At 37.4% G+C, this 19,295-nt stretch overlaps 1 protein-coding gene across 6 annotated transcripts in view; it reads left to right on the top strand.

Moving 5' to 3' along the window:
* DLG2 (discs large MAGUK scaffold protein 2) overlaps window positions 1–19,295 on the top strand; it is a gene marked incomplete at its 5' end in the record, with an annotated part of 981,693 nt that overhangs the window by 672,583 nt on the left and 289,815 nt on the right. For all 6 annotated transcript variants that reach the window (XM_084227140.1, XM_084227144.1, XM_084227143.1 and 3 more), the window contains one exon: window positions 10,370–10,539. In XM_084227140.1, coding sequence (XP_084083266.1) covers window positions 10,370–10,539 — 170 coding nt within the window. The remainder of the gene's footprint in view (window positions 1–10,369; window positions 10,540–19,295) is intronic.

Genomic DNA, 19,295 nt, shown 5'->3' with positions numbered 1-19,295 from the left:
GGCTGCTGGCTGGGCAGTGTCTGCAGGCGTTTCCTGGTGGAGCTGCTGGCCTCAGTCTCCTTGTGCCTGTGTCTGTCCTGCACTGCTGAAAAGCTTTTCCTTTTAGTCAAGTTGTGCTTCATTTCCAGTAAGTTGAGGTGGGAATCAGATCTGCAAAGTGCAGAAATTTCTTCTATGTTTGGACAATTGTTTTGAATCGTCTTTTATACTTGTGTGTCAGGTTCATTTCCAACCCAGCAGCTTTACCTGGATGTATGTTTGTGTATTGGAGTCCCAAACTCTGTTTGAAGAGGATGCTAATTATGCAGAGGACATTTTAAAATGAATAATGTGGGAAGTGTAAGATCATAAACTCTGTACAAAATTACCACAGGTGTGGCTTACCTAGCAAGAGATTTAATTTGCCTTGAGTTATTCTGGCCAAGCAATAACTGAGAGCTTGATGGCACAGAAAATAATTTCATTATAAATGATTTAAAACATCTGTACCTCCAAACTCATTATGCAGTGACAGGGTGTCATTCTGCTTTCAGGATGTTTGTGAGAAAGGAAAATAAATGGTGAAAGAAGAGGTCCTCCTGCTGTAGATGTACTTAAACTTGAGTTTTATTCTAGAAGTTTATGCTTGAGTCTGTGTGCAAATTGAATGGGTTTCAGGTGCTCCTCCCCTCAAGCCCATATAGCTACACCCTGTGAAATGAGCTACCATTAGTTAATAACTACTCCCCATGCTCAAAGTTTGCATTAGGAGATGCAGCTCTTCTGGGAGGCATTAGACTGAGTGGGCTTGTGCTTCTCTCCTTGTGCTGCATGGGGCTTGTTTGTGAAACATTTTTAACCTCTCGGATTTTTATTAGACACAGAAAGAATAGCACTTACTTTTAGTGTTGTTGGCTCAGCCATCAAGTAGATATATGAGAAATTTTATCTGCATGGGTTGGTTTTTTTTTTGTTTGTTTTTTTTTTTTTTTTCCAATGGCAAGGATTTAGAGGATTACATTTGGAGCTGATTTAGAATATACTGACATTTTTAGCACCTGAATATTATTGACCATCTTGCATTCTGCCTTTATGAGTAGATTTGAAATAATACTAAGTCAATATTATACCAAATTTCAAAATTAATATTGATTTAGAAATCAATAGTGGGACACTATAATTATAATCATTTCATAAGAAATATTATTATTTGAATCTGAAGTTTCTTAAATTATAAGAATGCTCATTGCATGGTATTAGTTTTGACATTTTGGTAAGAAATTCATTCCTACAGCTAAAAATTGCCTTGAATCTCGTTACCAAGTGATTTTTTTTTTAAATCAATAATTTAAAATGCAAATACTTAGTGCATTTGGCAGCAGTACATTTTTAAAAGTTTTCAGTGCATGTGTCAACATATTTAAATTGCACTGGTTCTTTATTTGGCTTGTATTAATTTAAATAACCTATTTCTTAAGTCTCCATTGCCCTTGTGATCATTTCTCAATGGAGTGTTGAGCTGCATCACTTCATAAATTTTGGTATCTTCAAATTCCTTAAGAGTATTATACTGAAGCTGAGCAAACATTTTTTGGTACAAAATTAGGTCCAAATTGCTTTTAAGTGCCAAAGGAAAAGAGCAAATCAGGGCTGCCTTCATTCAAAAAAGTAGTGGCAAAAATCACCTTTGGGGGGAACCTGCATTCACTGTCCTCTCTTTGGGGAATGAGCTTCCAGAGGACTAGTCAGACCACTAAACTGAGGGGCTGTGAAATCAATATGTTTTTTGGTTTTTTTTTCTCTCAAGGTTCTTTCATTTTTTTAAAGACAAGTAAAGTTTACTTGGGCCAGAGCAACCTTGCAGTGAGTGTGGTGTTTTGAAAGCCAGGTAGAGGCTGTGGACCAGGGTCTCCTCTTTATGGATGCCCTGAGGACCGCTCAGCAGCAATCTTACACACGGACCTGCATACGTTACTATGGTTGTTGGAGTTCATCACATAGAATCATTGAATGGTTTGGGTTGGAAGGTCCAAAAACCCTCTAGTTCCAACCCCCCTGCCATGGACAGGGACCTCTTCACAGGTTGCTCAGAGCTCCATCCAACCTGGCCTTGAACACTTCCAGGGGTGGGGCATCCTCAGCTTCTCTGGGCAACCTGCACCTCACTATCCTTACAGTAAAAGGGTGTTTCCAAAGGGTCTTCTCAATATCTAATCTAAATCTACCCCCTTTCTGTTCAAAGTCATTACCCCCTGGCCTGTTGTTATGTGCTCTTGTAAATTTCTGTAATGTATGTTAAGATTTTATCAAGTCAAAGCAGCAGGCAGAATTTCTGCCATCTTGTTATTGAGGATGCTTCCCAGTTGAGATGATTTGGAATTTAGGAATGGGATACTAAGACTGCAATCTAAAGACAGCATTACATTATACAAAGTGCAACAGTTTCAGTGATGGAAACAGGCAATGAAGGTGTTTTTCTGAGATGACATTGGAGAAAGCAGATTGTTGTTTAGATTTTTGTTTCTCTGACTGACTAGTTCTTTTGTTTATTCAATTTTGTTTTCATTCAGAGCTTATTAGATTTAATTTTTTTTTTTTTTTTTTTGCTTAACTGGAAAATTTATTCAGCATAAACCAATGCCATTTTTGTCAAGAAAAAAAAAAAGGATGGGATGATAGAAAAAATTGACCTTAACTTTCCATTTTATTTCAGAGTTCAGTTGTAAATCTGTAGGTGTTGCAGCCAAGAGGCATTCAGATATATAGAAAGACAAGTGGTGGTGTTTCCATCTCTGAAATTAAATCACTGTTACCAGTAGTTCAGCTATATGCCTTTGGCTTGAAGAGCTTGTCTAGCAAGGCCCTTTAGGATGAAAAATCAGGTGTCACATGTAGGAGATTATGATGACCAGAGAACCTATGTTTGCTCTCTTAACAAAAAGATTTTGGGGCATTAAATGAAACTAATAAACAGCAGGTTGAAGTAACCACAAGGAGAATTTTTAACTGGTAGCAAAGCTGTGAGATTAATTGATAAAAAACACTTGGGATGTTGAGTTTTCATAAGTTTTGAAAAAGGTTAAATTAGTGTAAAAGAAATTATCCAGGGATATTAATTAGAAAAAAGAAAAAAAACGGTATTTGGTTCACAAAAGTCCAGCAGCTGAAAATGTATTCTGGGTAAAAAATTGTATTAATATTTTTCCTTTACTGTCTGCTTAAGGCCACAGTTAGAAAGAAACCCCAGACTAGATGGAGCCCTGGTCTGATTTATCACTTCATGTAGCTTTTATCCTTTAGATGAGCAAACACCTTATTCCACACAGTTTAGCTCCGAGCTTCCCTATAGTGGGATCATTCTGGCCATAGGGGCAGCACTGTCTCCATCAGGCCAAGGGCTGGATCTCTGTGTGAACCACTGGGTGTTTGGTAGGGATGTGGTCAGAAGGTTCAGCAGGGCAGCTCCAGTGCAGGTCTTCTTGCTGGCTGTCTCGCCTCGCTCCCTCGGTGTGTGCCTGCAGCAATCCTGCTCCCAGGGGCCAAGGTTTTAATCTACTGAACAGGGTTTAGTACTAAGGTTTGTGACTGCTCTCTTTTCTATTTCTGTTCCTGTTGGGAGCCACTAATGGTCCCCTCCTGAAATCAATCACTGCATGTCAGGATGTGCAGGAGCTCAAGGTAGTGCTAAATGAGCTCAGCATTGCAGAGCTGCATTAATATTTACCTGTGGTAATTGGCTGTAGACATATGGAAGATATTGATCTGGCTGGATTTCTACTCTAGATCTACTCTGTCAGTGTCTGTGCTGGCTTGGATGTCTCTGCATGGGATTTCACTGTGCCAGTTTTGATGTAATATGATGTATCTTTGAGGTCAGGTTTCAGATATTAGGTTGGGGAATATTTTCAGCCAAGAGGTGTATGTGTATACATACATACATACATACATACATACATACATACATACATACATGCATGCATACATACATACATATATATATATATATATATATATATATATATGCATACATATATATATATATATACACACACACTCCCAAAACCAGGCACCCTGTGATAAAGGCATTCCAAAGACATTCCACCTAAAAGGACAAAAGGGTCTCTTTGGAGTGGCAGAAGGGGTTAACTCAGAGAGAGCCCCAGCTTTGTCCAGGAAGTTCTCAGAAGCAGAGTAGAGTGCAGAAAGGATCCAAAGTCCTTTAAACAATAAATGATATGCTTTTTAGTCAATTTTGTGTTTGGAGTGTAGTCTTACAGCTGAGTTTAAGGCCTTTAAGAAAAAAAAGAGAGAGATTTAAAAAAAGGAAATGCTGATGCATCCTCTATTGAAACTGTATGAATAGGAACATATTCAAGCTTCTAAATATATTTTCTTCTAAGAGTCTAAAGGCTGCAGGGACTTTTCCATTCCTAATTATATAGTGCAGTATGCCGTCTGTTTCTGACTTACAACTTCAAAAATAGAACTTAGAGTCATAAGTGAAACACAAAGAGAGGGATAAAGAGACGCCGTATATGATAAGGAAATGCTCTGCTAATATTTTTACTGATGTTGTAGCCAGGCACTTGGGTTTTAAATTCAGTGACTGTTATGCAAGCCCTTTAATACACTGGCATTTCATTAAGAGGCTGTTTAAAAAGAAATCTGTGGGTAACTAAAGCAGTAGCAAAGGACAAGCAGCGTAAATGTCTTATGACAGTTCTGTGGCTGTGCTGGTTGTGTCTCAGGTCTCAGCAAGGTCATGTCTCTAACAGGGTATGGAAACACAGTCATTTCAAGCAATAACATATTCTGAAATTCAGAAGTATTTCCTAAAATCTGAGTTATTCCCTGACAGTTCCAGCTTCAGTCTCTGTTCTGGAAGTGAAATAAAGCTCAAAGTCATCTGGTAGGACACCTGCGGATCATGGTGGTTGGACTTATAGCCTCCCTGGATGTGATCTGAAATTCTTGACTGCATTATAGCAGGCACTTTTACCTCCAAAACCATCACTAGACTCCTGGTATACAAAGGGGATATTTCATTTCTCATGCAAACTTTGGGAGGGCAAGAAGTAGGACTTGGTACTAGCCTGTCCCTGGATATGGGAATTGGAAAAGTGACTGGGACCACCCTGATCTAGAGGGAGTGAGCTGGATCTGCACAGGCAGGCTTTTGCTGATGCTCTTCCACGTCTTTTACTTTCTGCCATTTGGGCACTAAGAGATCACTTTCACTTGAAAGGGTAAATGGCTATTTTCTACACCCAAAATACTGAAAAAATTCAGAGTAACTGTGGGGATAACCAGCACAATTTCAGGTCCCCCTCCGAAACCTTATTGGGTTTGGAGGCTGTGGGCTGAACGCAGGTAGTGTGCTGTAGGACAGACTGGGTTTCCATTACATTGTAGTAAAATCTGCACAGATACTTAAATGAGAAACATTTTATGAGTTTATTTTTCAGTCTCTGGGATGATAACCATTCCAGTTGCTGATATGAGTAGTGAGGCTGCAGAAGCACTGCGCTAGGCTTTTCAGCAGGGCTTGTTAGCTCAGCCATCCGCCAACCTTGGGGCTCCCAGGGCCAACAGACTGAAACTGGCTTGCAAGGGGAGAAAGCATCTGCCTGGGTGAATCTACTTAGGGAAATGCTGTGCAAGAGCTAAGTTCCTGTCTTTGTGCACACACAGCTGCCTTTGTGTTTGGTTGAGGTGATTGCCTTTCGACTCTCGCTTCCTAAGACTTATTGCTAGGGCGAGTGCAGCCAGGAACAGGAAGGAGACTGCTTTGCTTGGTTATCCAGTGGTTATGCTGAGTATGCCTGGGGGCTGCAATGAGGGCTAGTTCCTCTTTGAGAGGAGCCAAGGTGTGGAGTCTCCTCTGGAAAGCTTGTTTAGATTGTAAAGAGGAGACAAAGGAAGCGGGATGCAGGTGAGGTTTTAATCCTACATTTGTACACTATGAAAAAATTACCTGGTGGAGGTTGCACGCAAAGAGCTGGGATGGCACCAGGCCAGCATCGTTGGGGAAAAGCTTATATTTTATTGAATTTGTTTCAGTGCAATAGATTAATGCCATTGATTCAGAGGCTTCAATGATGATGTTTTTCTCTCAGGAATGAAACCTTGTGGGTTTAGTCCTTATTTAATTTCCTCAGAACTAAAGATAATTCTGTTCTTTTTAGAAGCATAGGTTAGATTCAATACTTCAAATATTGCCTTTATGTTAAATACAGTTAGGTTTACCATTTTATTGCACCACTATTTCCACATATTTTTAAATCAAAATCAATCCTAGGATTTCAAATTATGATTAAGTTTGGTTCTAATTCTGCTGTGTCATTTGTAAGTTAAAAACCCCTCCCCCATCAAAAGTTTTATCAAGTAGTATTTTCAATAGTAACCATGAGATATTTGGAATTTCATTATAAGTCATGTAAGTGTCAAATTTTGAGTTAGGATTGGTTGTTACCTTCATCAGACATTTTCATAAGCGCTAATTCCCCTCCAGCTTCCAGAGACAGACAGGAATTTGATAAATATTATCTCTTTATTTTTGAAATAGACATAGAAGTAGTTTTATGCTACTTTACAATGTTAGGAAGGGGTCTAAGAGTTTACATGAATTTGCTACAGAAATTGGATCATGTCTCTAAGGATCATTATACATAAGGAAGCTATGCCCTAAGGTGCATGCATGTCACTGGCATTTAGTGTTAGCTCTGTATTCTGTGATTTTAAAGACAGATGTGAAGACTGCTTTAGTAAATGTGATATCCTTTATGCTGAATTCTTACTGGAAATTTAAAAAAAAAATTATTCCTCTTGGAAGGAAGTTATATGAGCCAGTATCAATATATACATTTTTTACCCCATATTCTGTAAATTCTAGTTGTTATGGAATAGGAAGGGTGTGTATAGAATTAAAAAAAAAAAAAAAAAAAAAGCAAGGTAGGGGAGAGTCATTCTTCTCTAGCTCATGGACTAGACATATTCTCTTAAGGTCAGATAATCTAATTAAAATCATTTGCTGATGAAATAATCCTTTCATCTTGCAACCTAAAATCTTGTGTTCTTGCTTAAGGTGCTGTGCTCTTGTGAGTTCTGGAAGAAAAAAATATCGACAGTTTTGTAGGGAAACTTAGGCTAAAAAGGTTAGACAATGGAGCAAAGGATAAAGAGGAAGTTTAGTGTTTCTTTGTCTTACCTCTGTAGCCTATCTGGTATCTCCATACTGATATATGGAGGTGTATATCTACCTGATATATTGCATAGTTTTGCACTCATTCTCCCATTATAACTATTTTTACCTTGATTTCTGTGCTCTGACTAAAGAATAAAGAAATTCCATCTCAATTTGAGTTTTTCTGAGGAGGCAACTAAAAAAAATTCAGTTGGCTTTGGTTAGAAAGAATCAATGAATGCTGGCCATTCTGCAATGGAAAGCATGGTAACTCTACTTTTGAAAAGCAGCATTGTCCCACTAATACAATTTAGCTTCAGGTGTCTGGATGATAAGACTTGTGGATTACTACAGGATTTAGTATCATGATGTTGATCCACGGAGTACAGATGATTCCCTAGTTCTTCAGTCTATAGTTAGTTCCAGTTAGCTTTGTCGTGGAGCTTCAAGTGGGTTAATGTGTGCTGGCAGGACCATTTGTTCTTCTGGGGCTCTTAGCTGCCACACCAGGCTGCTTTGGGTTTCCCTCCAGGGCACCATATTGCACAGAACAAGGGAACAGAATGATCATTACCAGTTGTCACCTACTATATGTCCAGTAAGTGCCTAAGGACTGTACTCGTCTTCTTTACTTACAAGTTGACTGAAGCATTTATCGGCTTCAAGGATGTCTGCAGCTTCTTGAAAACAGTAAAAATCAAACTCAGATTAATATAGGGAAATTTAAACCTTTAAAAATAGGTTTTTTTTTTTCCTTAATGCAAGCCCTTATCTGCTTTGAAGATAGCAACAATTGGTAGTCCTCTGAGACCCTGACCTTCCCTCTTAAGAAAGTATCTGATATTTCTTCTATCAGTTGTAGCTGTTTTACAGGATTGTTTTATGTGTTCTTTATTTAACTATCCAGGGTCCTTCATATTAAATTTATACTACAAAATTTATACTACAAAAGTTTTGTAGAATATGTTCATTATATTAAAGAACTCAGATGAGCCAATGTGCCGTATGAAGAGCTGCCAAACTCATTTTAATTTGTTACGTATGTGGGGGATTCTACAGACCTTAATCAAATTAGGTGTATGCATAATATTTAAAAGCAGGCCTGAGGAGAGCTACTTGGAGATATTGATGGATGAGAAGCTCAATATGACCTGGCAATGTGCACTGGCAGCCCAAAAAGCTAAGATGTATGAGGTCCCTCCTAACCCAAACCTTGCCCTGATTCTATGATAATGCAACTACTGTTGTATGTAGTGGTGAAACTACTAGGATCTCTTCTGTTGGACTTGTGTTATCTTGGATTATGAGGCAGGTCTTCTCCTGGGCACAGGTCTGTCACCATCTGAAACCAATGTACAGGTATAGGTCATATCCAGCAATAAATGAGAAATTACAAAAATAAAATTTTGCCATAGACTTGGCAGGTGAACATAAAGCCAGGAAGATGCATTGGAGAGCTGCTTGCAAGGGCAGAGTAGTTTTCTCCCTGAGGGGTAAGACCATGCACTTAATAATCTGAAAGAATTTTCTTAAACTGGGTTTACTGAGGTTTTTTTAACTATCCTTTTAGGTTTATTTTGTTGCAGTGTGTGCATATATTTTCTTGAATATTGTATTTATTTGTTAAAAAATGAAACATTAACCTCCTTATGAGGGAGAAAAAAGCCTACAGATGTGGAAAGGCATAGGATCATACTAGCATAGTTTGGTTTGGGTTGGAAGGGACTGTAAATGTCCTTTAGTTCCATCATTCCCAGCTTTGGAATGATGTGACACTTTCCATTAGACCAGGTTGCTTAAAGCCCCTGCCAACCATGGAGAAGCTTCTGGCATTAGAGTAAATGAGTAAACCACCAAACCCGAACTTTGAATGATACCTAGAAACTTTGTGATACAGTATTTCTTCTCAGAAGTGAAGGATGAGCTTTGTGTCCTTTCCAAGTTTGACCAGTTTCAAATAACTGTGTTCTTTTTGTCATTTTTATTTGAGTTTGTTTGAAACAAAAGCAGTAGCACAAGAACATGACAAAAACCATCCTAAATTCTCAGAGTTCTTCTAAACTTAGGTAAAGTTTCATTCTCCCTCCATGTGCTAAGACTCCTAATCAATATCCAGATCAAGTGTTCTTTTGTTGTAAAGAGTCATGTTTGATAGTTGATTTTTATGTATGGTAATGTAGCAGAAATGGGAATATTTTTAGCAACCCACACTTACTTCACTGATTGTCCTTTCAGACATGCAGAAGAACACATTCATTTACAATATATCTTTTTTTTCTGTACCCAAAATACTTCGAGGCATCTCACAACAAATGCACTGCACAAGGGCAGTAGAGTCTCAATTAATCTAGTTCTTTTCACTTGTCCTCATTTGCAAAGAAAGGATGGCCCAGTAGTTAAGTCATTAGCCTGCTGCTTTGGAGATAGATTTGACTGCTCTTAGGTTGTAGATTTCCTTTCCAACTAGGACAAATCTGTCAGATAAGAAGAATGCAGCTCCATCTAACCAGGACGTTTAGGGTGATATATGTCCATCCTCAGATACTTTAGTAAATGCTCAAAGACTATGAGGGAATTTTAGTAGTATTCTAAGAAAAAAGAAAATGCAATTACCATATAGCAGATCTTGTAGCCTACAGTCAGTGTTGAAAACAAAAAATTTAATTTGAGTAAATTATTTAGCATCAAGCACTCTATTTTAAATTGTCTGCTTTCCGTAGGACAGCATTTTTACTATGACAGCTTTTGTATCACAATGTGAGATTTCCATAAGACCAACTGTCGTTGTCCTTACTATGGCCTGTAGCAATAGCATGCAGCAGGAGTGTTTTATATTGTTTAATCAAAACTGTTTTAATGAAGTCTGTAAAGACAAATTATTACTTATTTCTATCACTGTAGTGCATGTAACCTCAGTTTATGAAGGAGGATGGTAGGTGTGAGTGATTGGGTAGACTCCACTTTGAATCAGGTATGGCTTTTGGAAGGAGTGAGTGCTCTGTCTCATTGCTTGTGAAGCATATTGCATTGTCTGTCACCTGGCACATGTGGACTTGATGATCCTTGTGGGTCCCTTCCAGCTCATCATAGTCTGTGACTCTGGGATTCCCAGTGAAGTCGCCTTCATTTTACAGCACTGCTGACAAAACTTTGGTCCAAAGTAACAGCTGAAGCATTCAGTACCTATGATTTTTGTTTTTCTTGTAGGGTCAACGATTGCATCCTGCGAGTGAACGAGGTTGACGTGTCGGAAGTGTCGCACAGCAAAGCCGTGGAGGCCCTGAAGGAGGCTGGCTCCATAGTGCGATTGTACGTCCGGCGAAGGAGACCTATACTGGAGACCGTCGTAGAGATCAAGTTGTTCAAAGGACCGAAAGGTAGATGAGAAAATTAAAAAGGTGTCCATTTTAAACTTGGTCTTTAACCTCTCTTGTAGCTTAAATGGCATCTGGCCTTCTTGAGTTGCTAACTGGTTGACATGTCAGATACTGAAATGTAGTTCATTTAGGCGGGTAGAACTTGAATTCATTCAATGTCTTTTCCTGAAATGTAAAGGAGTTGTGGTTTGCTTCATTCAATGTTTACTCTCTCATTACCTTCTAAAGAGACACAGAGATACCTATGTGGCAGCACATATACTACCTCTAAAATTGCTCTACTCAGACCTTTGATTTAAGGTGCTGTTGAATGTGGAGTTTCTGAGTTCTTCCTCTTTTCAGAAGGTTTTTTGATTTTCCAGCTTGCCCTCTCTACTTTCATGATTTTTTTTCTAATTATCTTTGGAACATGAAGACGAAAATATCAACTTACCCAGATCCATGGAAGAATTTTATTTTATTCTTCAACAAAATTATGTGGAAATCTAGCACAAAACCTTCACTAGTCTAAATGAGCTTTAATGCTTCCAGCAGAACCTTCTGGTTGCAGAAAAAAAGCCAAATTCCTTTCTAGAAGCATTTTTCTTCTTAGCTGATCTCTGGACAAAGAAAATGAGTCTTTTCATGGTACATGTGAATAGAATGAACAGCAGTTAATTATTTTGATCCATAATAGCTATTTCATAAGCAGGTCTTTGATAAATATATATATATTATAAAATGAAGATATTTGCATGTATCTTAATATATGCAGTGCACATGAGATCACTCTCCCTATTTTATTTATAGTGAATAATCTGCAGCTTTTTCAGTGGTCTCCCTTACATGTTCCCTCATGTGCATATTATAATATCCTACTCCATAGGGTTTTTTAATAGCAGTACTAGAATATGTTTAATATTTTGAGACATGTTGTTGAGCTTGACCTCTAATACTCAACAAAGATAGTGCAACACTGAAAACAGTGCACTCTTTCCCACTGCAGTGTATTTATTATGCTCTGCTCTTGGAGAAGAGTAAGGTATATTTAAACAGGCATCTGATGGTAAATCTCTGAAAGTCTGGATTCTTGTGGTCAATTACGAAGCTGGATTGTTTTTCTAACAGAAAAGCATTTCTAATGGTATTTTGTATCCGTATGAATTCAGACTAGAAGTGCACGCAATGTTTTTAAAGATTTGGAGTTAAACTAAGTGTGTGATGTGATAGTCATTTTGAGAGACCTAAGGCTAAAGAAACTAAAATTAACTTGTCCTTTCTGGTTGTGATGAAGCAGTAAAAATTATTCACCGTGACCAGATTTTTGCTACATTGTGAAAACGGACGAGAGAGGCAATCATTATCTAATAATGGGTTTGCATCGTGTTTGTTTTGAGTGTATGCCCGAAACTATTTCTTTTTACAATTATTTTCATAAAACAGGATGGATACCAAAAAAGTGCCTTTTAGGGCAAGCTAAAGAGCTTCTGCTGCTTACTGCTGAAAATATGATTTTGTATCTATAGTCATATATGAAGTTTGCTAGAGATAAGTGCTATAAATAATAATTTTTATTGTTAAGTTGAATTTATTTTTTTATATTTTCATTTTTATAGAAAGAAGTTAGCTGGAAACTTGGATAAAAATTAAGTTGGTGGGCTAGTTTTCTGCAAAAGCCAGGGGTTTTTCCTTCATAATTCAGGCAGTAAGGAAGCCTGCTCTGTTAGGCTTTCTGTATTCTACAGATAAAAAAGTAAAATGAAGAAAATAAATAATTTATAGTTGGGATGAAAACCTTACCAATACTATTTTTAATATCTAGAGCATTTTTCGTTTTATTTTTTCCAAAATCTTCCATGAAAAAAATGTCTATTGAAAAGCATCAAATTCTTAACAGAAGCTGAGAATAAAACCTGTGACTCTTGGCTGTAGTCACTCCTGTGATGCTTATCTCTTCATATTTCAGGTGATTTATCGGTGAACTGGTCTTTCACACTATTACTATGCAACATAAGAACCACTTAGTATTTATATAAACAGTGTTTCTTACTTCTCAGAATGAAATTGGGATGTTTGGTGTCCAGAGCAGGATCTGAAAACTAGCATGGTGGCTTCCATACAATTCCTTCTTTCCCGCTCACAAAATTAGTAAAGAAAGTAAATCTGTTTTTAGACAAGAACGTTGTTCCATAGCAAATATCTTTTCAATTATTTTCCTGACTGCCTCTGTCAGTATATAACCCAGCATTTACTGAGTTCATTCCCTACTGCCCTGAGAATTCACCACATGAAAGCAAGTCTTGGCATCCCTAATACCAGGTAAACTCAGAGATCCCTAACTTGCCTGTCTATGTGTAGTAGATTATATCTTTCAGCACTTGAAGTTGGTAAAGAAGGAAATTTGAAAGGCTTTGTATTTAATTTCATCTGAGATATTCAGGATGAGGGCTTTTACAAGTTTAGTCCATAGAGGTTAGTTGGGTTTTTTTTAATGGGCATAAATTTTTGTAGCTAGCAACCACCATATAGAAGACATTGATTAATTGTGTGAATGTATTTTAAACATCATATATTGAATAAGCATTTTCTGGAGATGGCTTTGGGTGTGTGACAGGGGGAAGGGCATGGTCTTGTGATGCAAGGAGGTCCCTTCTGAATGCACATCCCCATGCAGTTGTTCCTGTTGCTTTACAGAAAGGCTCTCCTAGTTTCATATGTGCTAAACTTGTAACCCTTCAGTTTTATTTTTGGGGGGAGAAGAGGTAAACAAAGACACAAGTGAGTTGTGTAATAGGAAAATCAAGGGTTCAAAGAGAGCTTCAGCTGTGTAGGCATTTAAAGCTGATCATCACTTTGACACACCTGATTGCGAATACTGGCAGATAGCCACAGTCTGTGTCTTGAAGGTAATTGCTAACTGTCATCCTTGCAGGCTCTTCCTCCCTTTCATGTGCTTGTGAGATTGTCTTTTGTATGCCTCTTGCATGTCTCTTCAGGCAGGCATACAAGTCACAGTATGGCTTTGCAAAGGATTGAGTGGCCAACAGTAGATGTTTTCTTTCAGTCACTCCCAGGGCACTGCAGATTTTAGCAGCTAGCATCTCTACAGTGGCTGACAGCTGTAACAGAGGAGAGATATACTTGCAGCTTTCTTATTTAAATCACTGGGATTTAGACACTACTAAAAATCCTGTCATTAAGTAATATGCTTTTCTTGCTCTGTATTGAAACAAGACTAGCAGTAATGAGAATGGATTGCACATGCTGCAGTGTTTGCTCCTGGGGAGCAAAATGCAGGCATTCAAAACAAAGCAGTTTAATGGTGCTGTCTGCTTTGTAATATAACTTGTGCATTAGCTTCTTGTAGGACCCTGCAAAGAACTGTGTATGGGCAGTGAATTGTCAACTTCAGTCACTGTTCAGTGACTCAGTCCCATTTCATTGCATTTGACTGAAGGATTTTAAACCAAAGTTGTTCCATTGACCTCAAGATTTTCATGCTGTCCTATCACACTCCAAATATACTTTTACTAAATCCAGAAGCATTGAGTAGTATGATGATGCACAATTAGTATGCTGATGCACAAGTGGTAGAAATTAAACTTGATTCATTTTAATTCCATTTTTAAATGATCAGCAGAAAAATGTATTTCTACCATTGTAGAAAATTTCTGGCAGTGAGAAACTTGGGTAAACACAGAGGTCATGTAAAATATTACTTACCTACTTGCCTACCTTGCTGATAATTTAAGCTCTGATATAATGTACCAGAAGGGGGGAAAAAAAGGGCAGAAAATAAGGATTCTTGTAACTACAGCACTGTCGGATCGGATAATAAACTTTTGACCTCAGTTCTGTAGGAAATGTGGTGTCTTAAAAGGCATCAGAACTGCAGAAATGAAGTTCAGCGTATGTGAAGCAGAACAGCTGAGTACCAGGAAACTTCAGAGGAAAAATGTCAGACTGAAAAACACCCAAAAAAAAGGAACAGCATAAAGGACAGCTAATTTTTTTATCTGGATATTCTGGTGGCTTGAGTATAAAGTCATAGAGAAACAGGATTACTTTCCCACACCCTTCGTGATAATATCATGCCTATCATTACAGTGTTTGAGCTCTGTCAGGATCTTGCCATGATGACTGGAGCTGCCCTTCTGTTCATAACATTTTAGATGAAAGGCTCTGGGCACACCAGCAGTTTTCTCAGTTTTTGATTTCTAAAAGCATACTTTTTGCCCATTCCTGATGAATTCAGCCAGTGACACATTCTTATGAGGTCCACCTCACACAGCTTTGGGCACTAAAATATGTTTAGGGATACTTAATTCTCTACTCTTTCTGCTCTCAGAATTAGGGCCATATCAAAACTTTTCTTTTAATCCATTTGGAGTGTGATTATATTTTGGGGCTTCAGATTAAAAATTAATGCATCTGTTAAGCGCTGTTCAGTCCCATTCTTTATCTCCCTCTGGATGGCTGTTCTTCTTATCTCAAATTTCTTAATCAGCAAAGACTAAGGTCCTAAACCAGACATAATAAAATATGCAAAAATAAGATCGGATTAATATAAAGGGCATAGTGCACATTTATTTTTGAGAGTTATGTATATCTGTCTAAATGTTAGACTACGTCACTGGGCATAACCAGTTCCAGAGTTCCCATTTCGTTGTGTTCTGTGCTGAACTGAAGCAATTCTGTGGCACATGGTAGATTTTCTTTTCCTGTAACTGTTTGGTTTATTCTTGATGTCACTGGATAAAGTAAATGGACAGTAATGAAGCTTTCTTACTATACAAGGAAAAAAATCAGAATGGTTTAATTTGTGTATTTTTTAACTCACTGGTAAGCTATGAGATTTTCTTGAGAAGATGCAGAAATTTTTCACCATCATTATAAGGTATGATTTCACTGTAGATTTATCTTGGATTGTTACTGAAATGTTCTCTAGTCCATGACTGTCTGTAGTTTCCTAGAGGTTCGTGCTTCTTTTTTCATAAGAATAGATGTGTTTTAATTTGGATTGATGGCTTTATTGGAAATGTCTTGTGTGTTCTGTTGCATGGATAGTATCCCAGTTTGCAGTGACAACTGAAATAGTCACAAAAGTATGCTTCAATGATGTGTGTTTCAAAATGTCTGCTAAAAAAATAAAAGTGTTCAATTCAGAATATCAGAATAGAGGGTTCATTTAAAAAAAAAAAGTGCTGTTTTCAATAAGGAATGGAGGAAACTTGCAACTTTTATCTAGCAGAGCAAAGTCAAAAGTTACCTTTTTATCTCAGGTAATAGCTGCAGTACTTAAAATGAAAGAAAGGGCTTTTTGCAAACAAAGAACCCCAATTATTTATTTCCCAATTTCAGAGAACAGTGAGAGCTTTCAGATCTTGCTGTTTGATAACTGATTGCAAGTGCTTGCTTCAGACTGATGATGGTACATTTTTTTTATTCTTTTTTTATTACAGCTATCACTTCTACTACTTTAATGATCTATTTTCTGTAATTTAAGAGACACTAAATATGCCATAGCAAACTTTAGCATGTGGGCAGAGGGGGTTTTATGGCAAATTAGGCAGCTATTTTCTTAATTAAAAAATGTTTTGTAAGGTCCAAAGTGTTTTCAACAAAATTATTTTTTCGCATTTTGAACAGAACCTTTTCTTGCAGTCTTTGAAGAATTTCAGTCTTATGATCCTATCAGCTGTGAATTTACTTTTGGTTTTCAGTGTTCTCTTCCTTCTGTGCTTTGTGAATCCTTATGTAAAACAGAGCAAAGTGGAGCAACTTAAAAGACAGACCCATATAAATATGAGGAAGCAGGCAAACTTTCTCGAGTGTGGGTTTAACAAACTATTTTGGTTCTCAACTCTAATTTAAATGCTTCACTTCAAATTACTGTAACCTGAAGTATCATTTATTTCAGGTATAAATAGAAAACTACCACAGTTGAAACTAAAATACCCTTTATTGTGAAATGTCTTTGCTTGAAGGAACTCATATTTCCTCCAATTAGCAGAAAGTGCTCCATCAAACAGTAATACATATTTTTCCAGCTTTAAGATAGTGGCTCAAACTATCATTTATAAGTTAAGATCACTAAAAAGCATAGCTTCGCTGCAGGCTAGGATTGTCTAATGTAAGAATATGTGAGTATCTGATAGTTTATCACATGAAAATTGTATTCTCTTGAAAATCATAAAATTAGAAAGCACCATGATAAAAGTGCTATAAAAACCTCTGCTGTTTTCCAACCATATTTTGAAGCATTTGTGTTGCCAGTGCCTCATGTGGTAAAAGTGGTAGGTTTTATCTGCACCTTTATATTTCCCAGACTGAGGATCCTGTTCTTTAAGTGATGATAAATGCATACAGCTGCTATTATCATAGTCTTCTTTATGATATAAATAAAATACCAAATGTATTATCTGCCTTTCTTCAGTAAAGACTTGTCATCTCACTTGTGTAAGTTACCATATATGAAGCTTTCCTTTAAAAATCCCACATTGATTCTTTGAAGTGGTTCCCTCCATTCCCGAGGAAAAGTAGTCCTTGTATACAATTTCACAAAGTAATAGTTATTATTCAAATGGCATTTCAGTTCTAGTTTCTCAGGATTTTTCTTTTTTATCTTTAGTGGAGAAAGAAGGTAAATCTGTTATGTTTGGTGTTTAAAATGCAGTTTAATGGCAGGAAGTGGTGGAATCAGCTTGCCCTCACATCAGATTTAATTTAGCCATATTTGGAGATTTGTAGTCAGTCATTAAAGAAATTATTTTCCAAATCAAAAAGGGTAGTTTCACATGGAATTCAAAATCCCTCCTTGTGGCTGGTCATCTCCCTTAAAACTGAAGTTCTCCTCTGAGCTGTACGATATTACTTGCTTGAAGTCTTTTATATTTTCATGATAACTATGATTTTCCCCTTTTCTATTTAACTGTCATTTTCCATTAGCAGTAAAGAAGTAAACAACATGTCTGGGAAGACTGTGCAGCAATATTATATGTACATATTATGTCTGTTTTTCCCTTGAAACCATTAAGCTCTTAAGAACTCTCCAAGCAGGTCTGAAGAATCCTGTGTTCATATGCAAAATGAACATCTAATCTCATAATGGATTTTAAATAAAATTTTCCAGAAATCATTCACAAAGGCTAAGGTTTCCACTGATATGAACATTGCTTTTTGCAGCTCCATCATGCTAACTATTTCTGAAGTGGTGCAGTAGCAATTTCAAAGTGCAGTGCTGTATTTTAATAGCCAGTTGAGATGGCTATAAAAATTCAGCACTGTGCATTAAGATCATTACTAAATTGCTTCAGCAATACTTACTGATGAGGCAGCTTCAGCAGAACACATTTCATCTTAATGAACTGTGGCTGCAATAGAGCAAAAAGTAGCAGCTCAGGGAAAGAGAGATGTGCAGGTATGCTTGGATGCCAACAAACCGGAGATGATGTTTCAAGAAAAATAAGGTTTGGTTGGTTGCTTTTTCCATGGAGAAAGAAAATAAGTCCATCATCTTTTTCATTACAGTTGCAGTTAAATAGCAGAAGATGGTGCTATGAAATTGTGTCACATCAGACCAAATTCAACCGTCTTTGGAGCTAAGCAGATCATTGGCATTTAAATTGACAGAATTTTCTGTGCTTGTCCTTTCTGAATTAGGTAGGAATTTTGTATTATTATCCAGTTGCCAAGATTGCATCCGCTCTGAGTAGAGACATCAGAGGCAATGGTGTTCCAGTATGACCTTGTTTTTTTATCATTCTGTCATGAGAAGTTGGCCTTTTTGCTGTGGTCAAAGTTACTTCTGAGGCTTTTGCTGCAAATCAAGTGCTGTTAGCATGACTTACTAGATTCCCCTGATACTGTCGTTGTCACCTTCACAGCTTTAACTCTATAAACTTTTTCCTGAAAATTTGAGAGAAGGAAGATGTAGGGCTTGGGTTTGGGGGGTTTTGGGGGTATTTTTTTATTGCTTCCTTTAGAGACAGCTCTTATTAATTTCTGTGCTCAGCTGTTGGATAAGTGATGGAGATGGATGCATCTCCAGGTTTTGTTCATATGGCATCCTTCTGGGTGACAGTAAAGCAGACCATTTAAAAATTCTGTACTTGATTTATCCCGTCCTTGTGGAAATGCTTCAAAGGGACTTGCTTTCTAAATGGATTTCCCAGTTACATAATGATCTCCAGCACGCTGCTGAAAAGTTTCTTGGAACATCTTTTGTCTCAGGCTTGTGTGAAAAACTGTGATGTGTGTGCTTTGGGATTCTACTTGACACTGTGTCCTTTTACTCTTTGCAATTTTTAATAATCCCAAAGACTAAGTGCCTTTTTTCGTTGTTCTTTTTTTTATTATTTTTTTGTCAATGCCAAGTGTGAGGAAAATTCCCCATGGATCTTGGCCAGCTTCTTTTTCAGTTCCAAAGTTTTCTCCTGACTAAATGTAATACAGGAAGTCTCATAATTTTGTCATTATAGCATGCCTTTGTACTCCTTTTTTCCTCTAGGTTGTAAATTTCTGGGTCAGAAAATAGTTTCATCATTTCCCTCCCCATTCTAGAGTGCTGTGTAAGAGTTAAAAGGGGAGCTAGAGAAGATCCCTTTCATTATGTTTGCCATTGCTATTTTCATCAGGAGAACAGGAGGTGCAGCAGACGGTGTAGTGACTGTTAATTGTCTCATCAGTATTTGCAGATACATGATAGATCAAAAGATGGGGAAGGACAGTGTGGCATCATTTGCTAAACTACTGGGCTGAATGTGGAAAAAAACCTT

The sequence above is a fragment of the Fringilla coelebs genome, assembly GCF_963513975.1.
Source record: "Fringilla coelebs genome assembly, chromosome: 2".
In the NCBI taxonomy this organism is placed as follows: domain Eukaryota; kingdom Metazoa; phylum Chordata; class Aves; order Passeriformes; family Fringillidae; genus Fringilla; species Fringilla coelebs.
The sequence above is the reverse complement of the archived record's forward strand: the minus strand, read 5'-3'. Positions and strand labels throughout refer to the sequence as shown.